This window comes from Otolemur garnettii, unplaced genomic scaffold (assembly GCF_000181295.1).
Source record: "Otolemur garnettii isolate 467f Iridium unplaced genomic scaffold, OtoGar3 scaffold00014, whole genome shotgun sequence".
Classification (NCBI taxonomy): domain Eukaryota; kingdom Metazoa; phylum Chordata; class Mammalia; order Primates; family Galagidae; genus Otolemur; species Otolemur garnettii.
The window spans coordinates 19,823,700-19,842,688 of record NW_003852409.1 but is presented as its reverse complement, the minus strand read 5'-3'; the positions used below and the strand labels follow the sequence as shown (position 1 = coordinate 19,842,688).

General features: G+C 46.7%; 1 protein-coding gene across 1 annotated transcript in view; it reads left to right on the top strand.

The window, feature by feature from the left end:
- ASTN2 (astrotactin 2) overlaps positions 1-18,989 on the top strand; it is a 655,276-nt gene that overhangs the window by 370,100 nt on the left and 266,187 nt on the right. Inside the window, exon 12 of the mRNA XM_012802447.1 lies at positions 18,409-18,533. Within this exon, the coding sequence (XP_012657901.1) occupies positions 18,409-18,533 (125 nt within the window). The remainder of the gene's footprint in view (positions 1-18,408; positions 18,534-18,989) is intronic.

Here is an 18,989-nt window from a genome sequence, read left to right as displayed (position 1 = left end):
GAGTCTCAATATGTTTTCCAGGCTGGTCTTAAACTTCTGACCTCAAGCAATCCTCCTACTTTGGCCTCCCAAAGTGCTAGGATTTCAGAGCCACCATGCGGGACAGCATGTTAATCCTGCCATTAGGAATCAGCCTCCCTTCTCCCTTTGCTTTTCCTGTGGCCCACACTTTCTGATCTAGAATCAGCTTTGCAGAGTAGAACTGGACGCTGCTTTCCAGCCCAGGTGACAGAGCGAAACCCTGTCTAAAAACCATAAGAAGTATCAACGTGCTGAAGGTTACACTCACTGGAGAGGTTGAATGAGGAAACAGTTCCCCCCAGAATGCTAGGGTGGCAAGGATTATTAAGTAATTGAACTAAACTAGTTCTAAATGCACTTCATATCTTAAAAATCTATAGGTCAGACAGTTAAGTTTATAAACTCATCCTAGAAAAAGTGCTTTGGAGAGGGGGGCAGGGCACTGGCATCAATGCATAGCCTCCTCAGGAGAGTACCTCAGAGGTGACCATAGTAACATTCAGTGATGAGGCATGTAGTGCTTTTTCTAGGATGAGTTTGCTATCTTATTGTCCAACCTCATCTACTCTATGACGGGGGATCAGAAACTTTTCCCACTAAGGGCCAGATAGTAAACTTTTCAGGTCTATGGGCCACGTGGCCTCTACCACAGTGGCTCAGCAATGCCATTGTTATAAAGCAGCCACAAACAAAAAAAAATAAATAGGCACACCTGTGCTCCATTTTCTAAATGTTATTTAGAAAATAGGTGTGTGTGGGGTCACATTGACTAAAGAGCTGTACTTTGTTGACCACCAACTCTGTAACAACAGAATTTAATATAACTACCCAGAAGAGGAATATAATTTTTTTTAATTAATAGATTTTACTTTTAAAGCAGTTTCAGGTTTATGGGAAGATTGAACAGAAAATATGGAGTTCCCAAATACCTCTTTCCCTCGCACTATTTTTCTCCCATTATTAACAACCTTGCGTTAGTGTGGTGTACTTGGTATAATTGATGAGCCAATGATACAATATTAGTAAGTGAAGTGCACTGTTTACACTCTGTGCTGTATAGTTCTGTGGTTTGGAAAATGCAGAATGCTGTGTGTCCATCGCAGCGCCATCCAGAATACTTCCATTGCCCTAAAAGTCCCCTGTTTGGGGCAGGGTGCCATGGCTCACACCTATAATCCTAGCACTCTGGGAGGCCAAAGCAGGAGTTCAAGATCAGCCTGAACCAAGAGGGAGAGCCCATCTCTACAAAAGTTGAAAAATTAGCTGGGCTGGTAGTAATCCCAGCTACTCAGGAAACTGAGGCAGGAGGATTGTTTGAACCCAGTAATTTGAGGTTGCCGTGAGCTATGATGATGCCACGGCATTCTAGTCTGGGCAACAGAGTGAGACCCTGTATTGGAAAAAAAAAAAAAATCCCCTTGTAATCCACTTGTTCCTCTCCATCCTCTCCCTGAATTTCTGGCAACCACTGAGCTTTTCACCATCTCTCTAGCTTTTCCTTTTCCAAAATGCCATATAGTTGGAATCATATACTACAGCTTTCCAGACTGTCTCCTTTCACTTAGCAGTATGTGTCTGAGGTTCCTTTGTGTCTTTTTGTGACAGTGAGCTCCTTTGTCTTTATTGCTGAATAATATTCTATTATGTGAATGTACCATAGTTTGTTTACACAGTCACTTATTGCAAGAAGTCTTGGTTGCTTCCAAATTTTGGCAAGTATGAATAAGGTCAGTACAAATGTGCAGAATTTTGTGTGGACATATTTTCAGCTCATTTGGGTAAATATCAAAGAATGCAGCTTCATTGTGGTGTTAAGACTGTTTAGCTTTGTAAGAAATGTCCAAGCTGCCGGGCGTGGTGGCTCACACCTGTAATCCCAGCACTGTGGGAGGCTGAGGAGGGAGAATTGCTTGAGCTCAGGAGTTTGAGACTTGCCTGAGCGAGAGTGAGATCCCTACTCATAAAAAAAATGGAAAACCCTAGCCAGGCACCAAGGTGAGTGCCTGTAATCCCAGCGGCTTCTGGAGGCTGAGGCAGCAGGATGCCCACAGCCCGAGTCTGAGGTTGCAGTGAGCTATGATGCCACTGCACTCTGCTCAGGGGCATAGGGTAGGACTCTGTCTCAACAAAAAAAAAAAAAAGAAGAAGAAGAAGAAGAAGAAAGAAAGGAAGAAAAGAAAAGAAATGTCCAAGCTGCCCTTCACGTTGGCTGTACCATTTTGCAGTACCACCAGCAATGAACTCTTCCTGTGTCTCCACATCTTGGCCAGCATTCAGTGGAGTCAAATGTTTTGGATTTTGGTTCTTCTAATAAGTCGTGTCATGGGTGGGTCATTGTCCCTTAATTTGCAAGACTCCAATGATGCATGATGACATGAGTATGTTCAAATGCCCATTTGCCATCTGTCTGTCTTCTTTGGTGAGTGTCTGTTCAGCTCTTTTGTTCAGTTTTTAACGAGGTCATTTGTTTTCTTATTTTTTGAGTTTTAAGTATTCTTTATCCATTTTGGATGAACGTCCTTAACCAGATACATGTTTTGGAAATATTTCCAGTCTTTGGCATGTCTCTTCTCCCAACAGTGTCTTTCACGAGCAGAAGTTTTTAATTTTAATAAAGTCCTACTTATCATCTTGGTTTTTTCTTATGGATCATGCTTTTGGTATTGTATTGAAAAACACATCCTGAAACCCAACTTACCAAGATTTTCTCTTATGTTATCTTCTAGAAGTTTCGTAGTTTTGTTTTTTTACATTTAGGCTTATAATAATTTTGAGTTAATTTTTGTGAAAATTGTAGGATTGCTTCCTTCCTTCCTTCCTTCCTTCCTTCCTTCCTTCCTTCCTTTCTTCCTCCCTCCCTCTTTCCCTCCCTATCCTTCTTTTTGTATGTCAGTCTCTGTTTAGCAACATTTATTGAAAAGACTGTCTTTTCTCCATTGAATTGCTTTAGCCTCTTTGCCAAAGATCAGTTGACTAGATTTGTGTGGCTCTATTTCTAGGCTTTCTATTTTGTTCTATTGATCGATTTGTCTATTATTTCACCAATATCACACTGCCGTGATTACTCTCACCTTACAGTAAGTCTCTAAGTCAGGTAGCCATCCTTTGATTTTGCTTCTTTTCCTCAATATTGTGGTGGCTCTCCTGGGCCTTTTGATTTTCCATATAAACTTTCAAAGCACTTTGTCAATCCTACAAAGTGCCTTACTAGGATTTTGAGTGGGATTGCATTGAATCTATAGATCAAATTGGAAAGAACTGACATTTTAACAATATTGAACACAAACATGGAATCTGTTCATTTATTTAGATCTTTGATTTCCTTCATCAGAATTTTGTAGTTTTACTCATTAGACATTGTATGTATTTTATTAGGTTTACACCAAGATTTTTTTTTTGGTGCTAATGTAAATGGCTTTTTGTTCTTCATTTCCAAATACCAGTTGCTCATGGTTGGCATAGGAGAAAGTCGTTGACTTTGTGTATGAATCTATATCCTACAACCTTTCAATAATCACCTATTATTAACAGTTCTAGCAGGGTTTTGTTGTTCATTCATTGGGATTTCCTAACTGCATAATAAATTTTAAAACCTAAAGCAGTTTCTTAATAACAATAATAAAAACAATACTTACCATGTATAGAGCACATGGTATGATGTGCCAGGTGCCATGCTGTGCCCATCAGCTTGTTAATTCTGCGATAGCTCAACAGCACCAGTGCTGCTATTTTTTTCCCTATTACAAATGAGAAGACTGAAGCTTAGTAAGGTATGGCACCTTGTCCAAAAACAGAGACAAAAGTTTAACTTGGTCCTTCTTCCTAGGAGATAAGTAATCGTAGCAACAATAATCACCACACTGTCAAACATATATATGGCTGTTTATACCCATTGTCAGTCATTATTGAGTCTATAAAAGTAGGTGCTATTATGGTCCTCAGTTTACAGACGAGGTAACTGAGGCTCCTAAGATTAGATACCTTGCTCAAGATCACACACCTTGTAAGATCCTCTCTCAGTGAGTGTTGGGTAGGGTTACTGCAGACAAACCTGGGGTTTATCCTGATCCTGTGTTGGGGCATATAACAACATAACCAGGAGCTGGTTATGTGGGAACGAGGTGGGAAGCTAGACCCAGGGTCTCAGAAATTGGATCCAATTACACTTTGATGTCACATTTTGAAAAGACCAAAAATTGTGTTCATTAATTGGATTTTATTTTCCAGGCTCTTGTTAGTCTTGACATCCCTTGGGTTTTAGGGGCACTTACAAACAAATTCCAACTGCCCTCTAACAGTATGGCCACCCCACCTTGGTTATGAAGCAAACTGGCTAATGTGCGCACGAGCCGGGTGCTGGGTTTGGCTGCAGCTGATATCAGGTCTGTTGGAACTGAACAAGAAGGGATATGAGAGATGACCAGGGCTCCTCATTAGCTCAGTGTTGCAGAAAGCACGTGCAAATATTGCTGCCTTTCTATTGCCTTTGGGTGTTTTCTTTCTCCATTGCTAATGACTAATAAAAAAGAGAGAGAGAGAAAGGAGAGAGAGAGAGACAGAGAGTGAAGAAGAAAGCAATTGCTATTAGATTGTCTTCCACCGCAGCAGGCTTCTCATTTGCAAAGCTCATTAGAGGGGGCGATGTGGGGAGACTTCCAAGGTGCCCAGGGAGGATGAGAAAGGCAAAAGGGAAGAAGAGACTTTCAGAGATGAGACCCCAGCCACAAATTCACACCACACCCCGCTGTATGTAGGCCATGCCTTCCGATTCCAAAGTTCACATCATGGCTGGGTTAACATTAAGAAAAAAAAAAAACGTTCTCCCATTCTGACTACTAGGAATGAAGTGAAAAGTGAACTAATGCTGTGTGGTCAGTTCAACTGTGGCTTGGATTTTTCCTCCCTTTTGCTTTAAGTTAGAAGTCTTGAAACGTCTTTTGTTCCTTTAATTGGGAGGCCAGTCTACTGGAGGCTCAGTTTTACATTTTGAGCATCTTCTGTGTGCCCAGTACATTGTCAGGAGCTAGGATCGGAGAGAGACACAGGGAGTTCCTGTTGCCAATGTTAGGGAAAATAGATGCGCTCACAGCCATTTGGCTCAGGCCGCCGTAGGAAGAGGGACAGCCAACTTGTGCTGGAAGCATTGCCTTTGGCATTAACAGCTCTGCCAGAGGTGGTGGGCAAGCTATGTGGTTAGAAAAGAACCAAGTTTACCAGCAAAAAGAAAAGAAAAGAGATTTTAAGATTCTCATGATGTAAAGAAAAGAACCCCGAATTAGTAGCCACATGTCTTGTGTTCTCCTTTTAGCTCTTGAACAAATTACGTATGTATCGCAGCAGGGGTAGAAGGAAAGGGTTGGAGGTCCATTTGCATCCTTCTTATTTCTAATCACGACAAGCTTTTTGAGTGTGTTAAATTAAAATGTGCTGGAGTGGTGCATTTTGCAGCAGCAATAGCTACCAGTTATTGAGAGCCTGCTACTCTCAGACTTTCTGCTAAGCAATTCATTTTACGAGCTCTTCTCGTCTTTCGGCAAGTGTGAGAGCCCCAGATGAATGTTATTCCCATTTTTCTGATGAGGACACAAAAGCCCAGGAAAGATTCAATGCCCTGTCCAACCAGAGCCACGTAGGGGACGAGAGGTGGACCCAGGATGCAAAGGCAGGCATCTGTAACTGTAGAGAGAACAGAGGTGAGAAGACCTGACAGGCATGGGGGAGCAGGGCCGCTCCCCGTCCTGGGAGCTCCCTCTCAGCTTCTTGTGGGCTGGAGCCACTTGGGGACACCTGTGTTAGTCAAGGAAATGACCTTAGGGCTTGAAGGCTCCCTAGAGATGGGAGTAAACTCAACACCACACAGAAAGACACTGGCACAGTGTTCCAGACCCTGGGCATTCTGGCTCCTGGGCCACAGCAGCACTGTGGGTGTCCATGGTGATGATGGCACTCACTAGGATTGAGCCCTGGGACTCATTTGGCAAGGGCTTCTGTGCACCTACTGTGTGTTTGTTGTTAGGATAGAGCTACAGATATTGATAACTATGCCCTTGAGAAGTGTGTAGTGAAGTGGTGCTGGGGGACAGAGGGGTCCTGAGGGCAGAAGACACCCCTGAACACTGGAATATGAAGATCCTAATTGGACTTGAAATGCTTTTAAAGTTATAGGGATATTGGCTTCTGCCCTTGACGGTGGTAAAATAAGCAGCTAGACGCTCAGGGATTGAGGGGTGTAATCAGGAGCCTGCAGTCCCAGGGTTTGGGCTGGAGCAAGAGAGCTAGGCTAGGAGGTGCCCTCTCTGATGGACACCACTGTGAACCAGGGCCTCCTGAGGTCCAGGCCCCGAGCTCTCTTAAGGAGGCAGGCTCTAGGTTGCAATCTCTGTGGGGCTTCATCTAGGCTGTGGATTCTGGGGCAAGGTGAATTTTCCTCTCTGAGTCTCATTTATATAGCATCTGAAAAACAGAGATAATGGTGGTACTTGGTCAGGAAATGCAGAGGTTGGAGCTGGTGATGTTGAACTTCCTCCATCCTCCTCTGACGGTTTACGTGAAGGTATCAGAGCCCCCCGATGTCTTCCCTTGAGAAATGGAGGGAAAAGTTCGGGAAGATGGTTCAGAGGACCCAGTGACAGCAATTCAGCTTGTTCCCGGTGTTGTGACAGGACAAGGAATCCCGGTGCTGACACACACAGGCAAGGAGATGGAGGGCGAAGTGGCCGAGAAGATAATGTTTCTCTAGCCTGTAATTTCTTTCAATTCCAGGGCCGGCAATTACCAGGGCAGGAGTTAGTAATGGTCATGCCTGGAATTCGTAAGTGAGTTTGGTGCCACTGGTAGAAGCGGTTTTGCATTTAGACAAGGAAGACACGTGTAAGCCAGGCTTCCCTGTGTATGTGTGTGTGTGTGCACACGTGGGTTCATGCACACATGTGCAGGAATGAGGACGGTAAGAGAGGGAAGAAGACAGGTGTGATCGTGGTCACAGAGATAGAGCCGGACAGCCATGATTCAATCACATGTGACTCTGGGAGAGTGACCTCACCTCCGTCGGGGCAATGACAATACCTACCTACCCCACAGGATCGTTGTGAAGGCTAGAAACAAAACAAAGCCGGCAGACCACCTAACACTCGGTACGCATTCAATGAAGGACGCCCTTCTGGGATATGCAGCCGGCATTGGCATTTGCAACGTGTCAACCTTTACTTTGCAGCATATCATTTAGGGGCAAAAGTAAACGTTTGCTGCATATTTTTGCATAGTGTTTAAGAGCACAGGGTCAGGGTATTCACAGCCCAGCTTCTAAGCTCTGTGCATTTAACCTCTTTATTTCTGTGCTCCCTCATTTAAGAAAATAACAGAAAAGCGGACTTCCTCCGCAGGGTTGTTAGGAATGTGAAATGAGGTCATGTGTCCCAAGTCCTTAGAACAACGTCCAGTATATTGTAATCAATCAATGATGTTAGCCTTAAAGTTATAACTTGTTACTTTGTGTGCTAGATCTCTCGACAACAAAAGGAAGAATGGGAAAAGAGACAAAAATGAATAAGGCAATGATGTGGGCCCCGTGGGAGGGAGACTGCAGGACCCCAGCTGAACGGTGTCTCCCCTACAGTTTCACTCTGCTAAGAGCTACTCACTCATTCACTGAATAAGCACTTACTAGTGCAAGCACCAGCCTCTGTGTTAGGGCTGGAAGCACAGCATTGAAGAAGGCAGAGGTGGTCCCTGCCTTTGGTCCAGTGAGGGAAAAACAAAGAGTGACCCGGAAAAACATTCTAGTGTGAAAAAGCTAGCAGGGACCCAGAGAAGGGGCATCTCCCCAAATGAAGGGAGAGACGGTAACATAATCCTTCTGTGGAGGAGGAAATTCAACTAAAGACAACTGGAGCATGGCAGGTGGGATAATACCCCCTGGTGATGTCCATGGGACCTGAAAACAAGTTCCCTTTCATTCCAGAAGGGGACATCAGGGTGCAGAGGGAATAAGGTTACTAATCAGCTGATCTTGAGCTGAAGAGGAGCCTGGATGATGGGGGTGGGGGCAATATAATCACAAGAGCCCTTAAAGTGGAAGAGGGAGGCAGAGGACCAGGGAAGGTGAGAGTGTGTGGTGTGAGAAGGACTGGACTGGCAGTAGCTGGCTTTGAAGGTGAAGGAAGAAGGACAGGGGACATCGGCAGCCTCAATAAGTACAAAGAGACAAATGGATCCTCCAAAGCCCCCAGAAGGAGTGGAACCCTGCTGACACCTAGATGTTATCCCAGAATCGCACACCATACCTCTGACCTATGGAACTATTACACACTAAGTTGATGTTTTTAGCCACCAAGTTTCTTGCGATTTGTTATGTCAGCGATAAAATACTGGTACATGGAGCTAATGATGATTTGTGTTACAATCATCATTTTAGAAAATCATTCTGGCCACAGAAAGGTGCGAGAGTTAGAGGGGACGCAGCTGAGTGCAGAGAGCGTGGTTATCAGCCCACTGCAGCCTCCCTGTGAGAGGGGACGGTGGCCCACACCTCTGTCACTAGACTCAGGAGTCAGGCTGTGGGGAGGAAGAGCCCTGAGGGGGACTAGTCCCGTAGATCCCAGGGACATTGAGAGTCAAATCTGAGATCAAAGACAAACAAGGAGAAAATAACCTAGCAGAGATGATGACCCTGAGGTCAGGACCAAAGTCTAGTGCTGTGGAAACAGAAGGACATTGCTTCCAACAGGGGCCCAGGGACAGTGTCCTAGAGGAAGTAACACCATGAGGTCTAAGAAGCCCACAGGAGGGCTCAGAGAAGGTCAAAAGAAGAATCAAACACTGCCCCTGCTTTGAAGGGGTTCCAGGTTCAGAGAGGGAGGGCATCAGGCAGATAGAGTGGTCATTCTTACTGACCCTTCAGAACATACAGGCAGAAACAGGCCTGGGGTGGAAATTAAGAACATAGATTGGTAGCCAGTCCTGGTTCTGCAAAAAAAAAACCAAAACAAAACAAAATAAGACAAAAACACCTGGGAGCCCTTAAATAAGTCACTCTTCTGCCCCGCATCTGCTTCTTCCGCTATTAAATGGGAACAGTAATGCCTATTTCTGGGAGCATCAGCTGTGATGAGATGGTCCCACACGTGTGGGCCCTTGAGCAGCCAGTAAAGCCACTCAGCAGCCCTGATTCTAGAAACAGCCTGGAAGGAAGAGCTGCCTTCCGCCATGGAAGAGACAGTAGCCCTGAGAGCCTCCATCTGAGAGGGGGCTGATCTAGCGTAAAATGCTGGGGATTGGCTTGAGTCTCCGGAGAGCTAAGCAGTTAACGAGAGATGGACGAAGACAGCAGAGACAGAAAGGAGGCTGAGGACTTCTGTGTGGGGCGAAGCACACCGGTCTGTTCTCTGGCCGTGGCTGTAAACACGAGCATGTGCGCAGGGCTCCTGTGCTCAGTAGTAAGTGAATCTCGGGGAGGCAGGTGGCTGGAGTCACTGGGGCTGGGGGAGGCATGGTTTGGAGCACTGGGGCTTACAGCTGCTCCACAGATCCCACACTCCGGGTGACAATGCGGACCTGCCGCTGCTACTTCCTGGATCTCCCTGCCGAGCCTCTTGTCTATATTATTGTACGACCACTTCATTATTTCTTACCTGGATTACTGTAGAGCCTCATAACTGGTGTCCTTGCTTCCAGCTTATTCCCTTTTCAGCCCATTCTCTACTCTATAGCCAGGATCTGTGTCTAAAGATCCAGACTGATGGTGCTGTTTACTTGCTGAAAGCCCTACAAGGGGCCTTCCTGCTTTCAGAATAAAGTCCACATCTGTACATCACTTAAAAGAGCCAGAAACATCGGGTTCGTGCCTGCCCATCCCGAGGCCCATCCCAGCCTTGCTTTGCTCTTGCTGCCTGAGCATCTTGAGACTTAGGTTCTAATGGTTTCCATGTGAGTGTTTTATCCTCCTTCTCGTTCTCTCTCTCCCCTCCCCCCTTTGGACTTCAGTGCATGTTATTCTTTCCCCCCGGGTCTCACCCTCTTCCCCCTTCCCTTCCTTGTCCTCTCCCTGGAGAATCTCTCCCAATCTGTCAAGACCCACCTCCTCCAGGGAGCCTTCCTGAATCCCCCAGTCTGCATTAAGTGCTCCCTGTCTATACTCCTTGGTCCCTGACCTTCCCCCATGAACCTTAAACACTATCACTCTATAACCATCCATTTGCACTTTAAAGGGTTCAAACATTTTTTCACTATAACGCAGTATGAGAAAACTGTAGTCTTCATTTTCTACAATGGACATAATCATTCCTTCATGTTTCCATTCCACTGATATCAAAGACGTATTTCCACTTGCTGATTAAAGATGTAAAACTTCTGTTCAAAGTTCAACTCCCCTCAGCCTGTCTCTCCCTGACCTGCAGTCTCCCCTACTCCTTGGCTTGGCCAGAGTGCAGGCAGATGCTGCTGGCAAGGTCTCTGGTACAAACCTGGTCTTGCTCATCCTTGCTGGTATTTGCCCTATGATTTGTTTGAGCTTGGCTCTGGGCCCTTGTACTGGCACCCATCATGACATGGATAGTCTGGGGCAATCTTTTGAGAGACAGATAGTCAAACCCACTGTCAAAGTCCAAAGTCATTATTGCCCTATTCTCTGAAGCCCCCTTTTTTCTGATTGTTCTAATCTCAGCATCCTCCACCACCTCTGCCTTTATGGAAGCAAAGAATTTATGCCAGGAAGTTTCCATTACCCTGTGGGTACAGGAGTTGGAGGCTGAATTCAAACCTCTTCCTCACCTGTGCAACCTCTCATGGGGGCTCCTGTTGGCTTGCTGAGCCAAGGCTTGCAAGGGCTTGCAAACTCCCCAGACCGTACCTGGAGTCTGGGAGAAAAAACCCCATGGCCCCTGCTTAACTACCCATAGATTTCCTCCAAGCCCTTTGTTGACATCTTAAGCATCTGTTGAAACCATCCTTACACTGGAGTGAGTGAGGGGTGATTTGATTTCTAAAAGGCCAGGAGCATCACGGAGACCCTCACAGCTGATTAGCACAATTCCTTGCAGCACTGATGGCAAGAAGGAGAGTTTCCTACTTCCCTTTCCTTTCTGGTGGGAACTCCTCTGAAGTCATCACCCACACATCTGCACATTAAAATAAGACCTACTGATCTGTGTAGGCAGGCCCAGCTCATGATAGAGAAGGGGACCTTCACTTTCAGCACAGGCTGGCTTTTAAAACTGTCGTCCAACTCAAGACATTACAAAGTCGGCATTGGGATGCAAAGCTCCAATATGATTTCCAGAGAATGAAAAGTGCTGCTTCATTTTAACGTTTTTGAAAACATTACTTACCTTGACGGCATGTGCACATCTACACAGGAAGCATTTGTACCTACAGGGCAGAGAATCCCATTTTTATTACTGTATTCCTAAAGCACATAATAGTAAACATTTCTTGAATCTTAAATAAATGAAGGAAGGAAGGAAGGAAAGGCCATATGAAAGAATGACTAAGTCTTTTGGCTTTTTTTTTTTTTTTTTTTTTTGAGACAGAGTCTCACTGTCACCCTCCGTAGAGTGCTGTGGGGTCACATTCATAGCAACCACCAACTCATGGGCTTAAGCGATTCTCTTGCCTCAGCTTCCTGAGTAGCTGGGACTACAGGTGCCCGCCACAATGCCCAGCTATTGGTTGCAGTTATCGTTGTTGTTTAGCAGGCCCGGGCCAGGCTCAAACCCACCACCTTTGGTGTATATGGCCAATGCCCTACTCACTGAGCTAAAGGTACCAAACCAAGAATAACTAAGTCTTGAGTGTTTGACCAGAGAACTTAAAATAAGACCCATAATTAAGAAGTAGATCATATAAGAACAGAGTTTCCACCTGCTCCCCAGGGAGGGAGAGCTTCAGAGTGGGCTTAAATAAGCCGGTGTTACATCAGTTTAATCACCAGCAGACCATGTAGACTCCAGCACCTACAGAGCAGCTATAAACAAAATCTAGCCCAAAAGCCCCAAGCTGAGCTTCCAACAAACATGTTTTGCCGTCCTACCCCCACCCCTCTGAGTTCCAGAGAAGAGGAGTAGCTTCCCCACATCACATAGCCAAGCAGGGACAGAGCCTCGATGGAACAGGGCTCCCAACTCTGTTCAAGAAGGACATCAGATCTCTGCTGAAGTCACTCCTTTAGCTTGACAGATAGACTTGGTTCAGTTGGGGGTGAGGGACAAGGCACAGCATGGGGAAATGTCCTCATCAGTGCTGGGAGTTTAATGCAACCCTTTATGGAGGCTTCTGGGCAGCTGAGGAAGAACCACGGGCCAGACAATGGCCAGCAGGCCCCTTCCTGCAGAGTCAATAGCTCCCAGAGCAAGATTCCTAGCTTTCCCCAAATAAAAACAGGCTGGCTGGCTGGCTCTCAGGTAATTTACCTCGCTGAAAAACACCTCAATTTAAATGCTAATTTCCCCCAGAACTGAGGGGTGATGACTCTGGCTGGTTGCTGTGTATTAATATATCCAAAATGCTCACACATATTCTTAGAAGGGGTATAAGAGGGAGCCAAGACCTGGGGAAAGACGGGGCCAGTGGCAGAGTCCAGGCCTCTAGCTTGTCTTTGCTGTGAGCATGGCTGATCAGAAGAAAGCCAGGAAAAGCTTTGTAGGATTTGTGTCTCTTAGAGGTCACGCACAGGTAGCGTTGGAGAGTAAGAGGCTTGCCTGTCATCTCTGCACAGATGTTTGACAGATGTTCAGGATCATGTACTGGCACCATGTCCATCTCTCTGAGACCCTTCAAGAGATTCAGAATCTAAGTTTGAGATTCAAGAAAACAGCATTATAGATAATCTTTACGTAAATTCTCTTTCCAGACCTCTGAATCTAAACTCATCACCCCCATTCCATGGATGTAGTCACTAAGGCTTATAACATTTGAGTGGCTCTCCCAAGGTCACGCAGCCAGAATGCACAACCATGCCCACATGGCTTCTAAGCCCATGTTCTCCCACCATATTCCAAGGCTACTCCCGGAATCTTTTCATGAACAAGGTGCATAAGATTAAAGAGAGAGGAAAGATTTATTCTAGCTGGGGAAAACTGGAATAGGGTTATGGAAGAGGAGCTTTTGCTGTCTGCTGATGTCGGTCACCTTAGCCCACTCCCACCTGAACGCCCATGTGCACACCAACAGGGGAGGCCCAGTCAACCCCTGCTTAGGGAGATGCTTTCTGCCCATCCGGTTCCAACTAACTCAGTGGCTTCTATCCCCTCTGTCCAAGCTCTGGGGGAGCCAATGTGTCTGTGCCCTTAGGAATTCAAGGGAAGAGATTAGGGTTTAGAAGCTTCTATGGAATGATTGGAAGTTTAGATTCAAATTCCGTGTCCCTCAGATCTTAAAGCATTCGGAGACTCTGTGGCAAAATCCCAGAAAAGGCTCTGTCACAAGATGTAGGTCACACACACATTTCCATTGTCTCTGGGTTTCCTTCCTCCATTGCTTCGACACATGTCCATGGTGCACCTGCTTTTTGTTCCATTTTTCTCAATTATTTGCTGGCACTGCCAGGTCCTGGGGAGGCAGCTGCACCTTGGAGGCACAGTTTTGGTCCTCATGGACCTTAGCAGTCTAGTAGGACAGACAAGGGTCCAACTGTGTCTCCCGTGAGCACGTGTATGGTTAGAAACTGCTGAGCCCTTCATGGCAGAAAAGAGTGAGATACTATGAGTGTGTAACAGGAGAACAGATTCTGGGATGAACTCACAGACAGGGGCGTGGTGATGATGAGTAGGAGCTGTCCAGGTGTAGAGCAGGGGAGGAACTTGACAGAGAGACAAGTCCTAAGTGGGGCCCAGTGCAGGACGGGAACATGCCCATGGATGTTTGGTAGAGCGGGAGAACAGTAGTGCAGGGAACAGCGGCTCAAGAAATAAGGCAGCAGGAGCTGGATTGTTGGGGCTCTTACAGATAATCCATTTGTGTTTCCTTCTGGCCTTCACAAATGGAGACGCCTCCTCTGATTTTCACTGCTGTGTCCCTAATGTCCAAAACAGTCCCTGAAATAGAGTAGACCCTCCATAAGTTGGAATGAATGAGACATCTCATTCCCAGAGTCCCCATGGTCCCAGATCAACTATTTAAAAAAATTGATGAAGCATTTCCCTGTAGTGTGATTGAGCTGTTTTTATAGGTATCTTTTGAGAGATGTTTGTCTAAGCGGTGACCCTGTTGCTGAATGAAACACGACATCCATTTAAATAAACACACACATCGACACGCACATTCGGGGAAATCCATGCACACAGAGAACACTCCCCTGTGGCGTGAACAACAGAACCACCTGGTCTCATCTCCAGATGATCAAGAGCACAGGCGTTGGATCGATCTGTTGAACATGTGCTTGCTGAGTGCTGGGCACCAAGCTACAGTGGTTGGAATATGATTTTGGACACTGCCCCTTCCTGGCTCTCGGTCTTGGTTAGACAAATGCCTTGACCTCTCTAAGCATCTGTTTCTTCTTCTATAAAATGGGAACAATGACAGTCACTGTCTCAGGGAATTTGTGTGAGACTAAAATCTACACACACATTCTCGCTAACTTAAACAACATTGATGGTGATTGATACACAGTCTGACAACAGATGTTGTGAACTCATGCTAGGAAAAAGTGCTACATACCTCATTGCTGAATGTCACTGCGGTCACCTTCGAAGGACTCCCCTTGGCCATCTGGTGACTGTAGTGACATTCAGCAGTGCAGTATGTAGCACTTATTCTAAGAAACATACATACACGTGAACTCTGAGAATCTGCATTTGGTTTCTGCTAACAAGTTTAAGCCAGTACCCCTGCCTTTAAGCCAGCACTATGCCTTTCCCAGGAGGATGCATTGGGAAGCTGCTGCCTGGGCTGCCCTGAGGTTCTCAGCCTAGAGGAATCTCCCTGGGGCGGGTGCACATATTTCCATCTGCATTTTGCCTCCTGGAAGAGCTGACTGATGCGAAGGCCCTGGGCGCCCTCTGCTGGCAGAGGCCATGCAAGTCTCATGGCATTGCACAGGCGGCTGGGAAGTACCCACTTCTGAGAGACCAAGCCGCCACCCTGTCACAGTGTCCTCATCTGGCGCTTTCTCCTCACCTGCCGACCTCCTCGCTCAGCCTCCCCCACTCGCCGGCTAACTCCCACCCTTCCATCTTCTCCCTCCTTCTTGTGGGTGTCTCTGCTTCCTGGAAGCTTAGGGGAAAAGCTATCCTCCAAGAAGGGGCATCACTGCCAGGCCCCCCACCTGCCAGGCTCCCCCTAGGATCAGATTTCTCCACAAAGCCAAGATGGCCTTGACAAGAAGGCAGAGAGATGGGAGGAGAGACACGCGGGGGCCCGGAGAATGGTGCTACCTGCCTTCCTCTGCAATTATAAAAACATTTCCAGAGATTCGAAGTGTGAGACCCCCCAGGTGGCAAAGTGAAAAAAAAGATGGATTTGCCTTCAGATCTCAGTCCTCAAATGCACTCAGTAGGCAAGTCCATGGAAATCCCTGTACATCTCGGAAGCTCTTTTCCCTGTCAGTTAATGAGGAACATAATTGTGCCCATCCCACAGCGTTGGTGAGGTCACACTAAAAACAGCCTCTGCTGTGCACTCACAGTTCAAGGAGCAGCAGCCCTTGCTCTTGGGCACAGCCTGTCCAGGCTTCATGCACCCAGGGGCGCTATAGTCCTCTCAGCTTTAACAGCCTCCGTCTGTCACAGGCAGGACCTCTAGAACTCAGCACCTGAGCAGGGATAAGGAGTGTGGCCTCTGAGAGGTCCCATTTGAATAAAGACTCAATGTAAAGTACTTGTAACTGTGCCCGATGCACACAGTAGGTGCTTAGTAACTGGTTTTGTTATTACTGCTTCTCATTAAGGCAGCCTGAATAGCTTTTATGATCCCCGTTTTACAGATAGGAACATTGAGGTTCATGTAGTTTGGTCCAGGTTAATAGCTAGAATGTAGTGTGGGCAGAAGCAGAGGCCAGGCTTCAGAGTCATTGCCACCCCCCACCCTTGGCATCTCCTACCCAGGAAACAAGTGTTTGGGGTCACATGGGGAAGGGACCATTGCCCAGAGGCATCTAATCCACCAAGAATTCCTGATAACAGGCCCCAGTGACTGTTCTGTGTGGGAGATTTGTATGTCTCCCACTAGGCTGGGAAGATCTAGAGGACAAGCAATCAAGCCTAGCTGCATGTCCACAGCTTGCAGGACAAGCCTCCACCCCGAGGATGTGCTCAGTGGACGCTAGTGACCAACCAGGGCATGGAATACCCCTCCATCCCACTACATCTTTGAGGGAAGCAGTGGCCATCACCACCATCAGCATCACCAGAGGCCATCTCATAAGGAGGCAGGAGAAAAGTTAGTACCTTAAACCCTGGCTAGGGTCATACTCTACCTGGTGGCATTTCTATCGACTGGAAATCTGTCTTTTCCTATACCCATTGCTGTTCCTCACTCCAAGCTGTGCAGACCAAAGACTAACCACTTAGTAGCACCCATGGTCACATGCACACACAGACATAAACAAGTGTGACTCCACAGATAGACACGGCAAGCCCACACACAAGACTATGCTTAAATGGCAAGTGTGGACCTCAAAACTCCCCATCATTCATGTGTATGCCCAGGCAGACATCCCCAGGCTCAGCCAACTTGGGTCCAAATCCCAACTCTTCCACCTGTTAACACTGGAGCTCATGTTACTCAGCTGTAACTGTTACTCATCTGTAAAGATGATAATATCTATCTTGCAGGGTTGTTGTGAGGAGTAAATGATAAAATGAAGTGCTTAGCTAGATCCTAGCAAAGTATAAGGATTCAATAAATAAAAGAGATGACAATGACAGTGATGATGACAAGGGTGGTGATACCGGTCATGTTGAAGGTGGTGGTAGCATTGCGTCCTTGCTCAAAGAATGTGATGATAAGCTTCAAAGATGCCTGGGGTGGGACGCCGCAGGAACATAGAGTACAGACAGCAAGGTGACCCAGGCCACTTGACACTTTCATAGCTGCTTTGAACTGCCCGAGATCCAGCCTTCAAAGGCATTGCTTTGGCATCACGTTATCTGTGTTTTTGTCTTTCTGGTTTTCATTTCAAGGTTGTCCATTCCAGGTGGCAAAGTGAAGTAATAAACATCCTCTTTCCCTGTTCTTCTCTTCCCTCTTTTCCTCTTCCCCAGATTCTAATTAACGTGTCTAACTCTGAGGTTGTCTGAATAAGAAGGGACCTGAAAAATCCTATTTAATACAGAAATGCTCTTGATACCATCCGCGCCTGTTGGAGGTCAAGTTTCCAGTTTGCACACCCCAGGAATAGGAAGCCCACCCCTCAGCAGGCCTCCTGTTTGTAGGCACGACAGTGGTTCTCAACCTTCCTAATGCCGCCACCCTTTAACACAGTTCCTCGTGTTGTGGTGACCCCCAACCATAAAATGATTTTCGTTGCTACTTCATCACTGTAATTTTGCTACTGTTATGAATCGGAATGTAAATATCTGATATGCAGGATGTATTTTCATTGTTACAAAGGGGTCATGACCCACAGGTTGAGAACCGGTGGTAGAAGGATGAAGCCGGTCTCCCTGTGTTTCACTATCTCCACCATCCTCGGAAAACCACCTTTGTTCAGGGGGCAGTTCTGCACAGTGACCTCCTGTTCCCTGGGGTTGTCCTACAGGGGAGGGGTAGAGGTACCTTAAAAAGTTCAGGCAGGGGAATGAGCACTGAGCTGGGAGTCAGGAGATGTGGGTTTGCATCTAGCCCATGGTGGTCATTCAGAAGTCATTCCCCTTCTCCAAGCCTGTTTTCCCATCTGTAAAAGGCGTTTGAGCCAGACAAAGAAAGAGCCTCACCAGGCCCTGCCACTTTAACACCTATTTTTCCATGTCTTCCTTTCATTAGCTCCGTCTTGCCCCCGGTTCTTCACACGCCCCCCACTATGATTCTCTGTTCCCTCTCATCCTGATTCAACATTGTCATTGCTTTGGCAAGAGGATGTTTAGCAGCCAAATATGCGGTTTATGGAGCATTGGAGAGTGTCTGAAACTATTGGCAGCTTTATCATATTAGGTTTACAGCAGCCCTGAGATCTGAGCCTCACTTTATGGGCAAGGAAACTGAGGCTCTGAGAGGAACAGTAGCTTGCTCGAAGTCATAACGCCAGTAGATAGTGGCATCAGAATTTGAACCCAAGCCTGCCTGACTCGGGAGCTTGTAGTTACCATCACATATTCAGAGCTGGGATTCTGGGAGCCAGAGGCGTCATACACACCAAAGCCACCACCCAGGAGAGGCTTCTCTGACTGTGGCAGCCTTGCCCTGCAGCCCACAGGTTCTGCTTTCTGGATCTGGCAGTGTCTCTGCTCCTCTCCACAGGGAGAACAACTTCATCAAGGACTTTCCCCAGCTGGCCGACGGGCTGTTGGTGATCCCGCTGCCGGTGGAAGAGCAGTGCCGGGGGGTCCTCTCCGAGCCCCTCCCGGACCTCCAGTTGCTTACCGGTAAGACTCACGTACCAGACCCTCCCAGGCCCCCTAACCACACACCTGGTACATGTCAGTCCCCAGAGATCAACGACAGGAGACACCTCCCGAGAACAGGAACGGTCTTTCTCAGTGAGGGTTTGGGCACCTCTTCTGACTCTCAAAACATTTTTCACCCTAATTGACAATTTTCTGAAATTATTTCACTTGCAGTATTTTGTTTTAATGGTTCCTTTTTAAGTCATTCTAAAGTAAAATCCAAGGACACTGCAGCCAGGAGGCTCTCTTGCTCAGAAGCACAGGAGTTTCACAGCTTGTTTTGGTACATGGGCACAAGCCTTTTGTCAGGTGTGTATTATTTGTCCTATTTTTTAGATAAGTAATCTAGGCTCAGAGAGGTGAAGGAACCAGCCCAAGGTCACACAGCATATCTGCCAGGACTAGAACCTGGGTGCCATAGCACCAAGTCTTTTG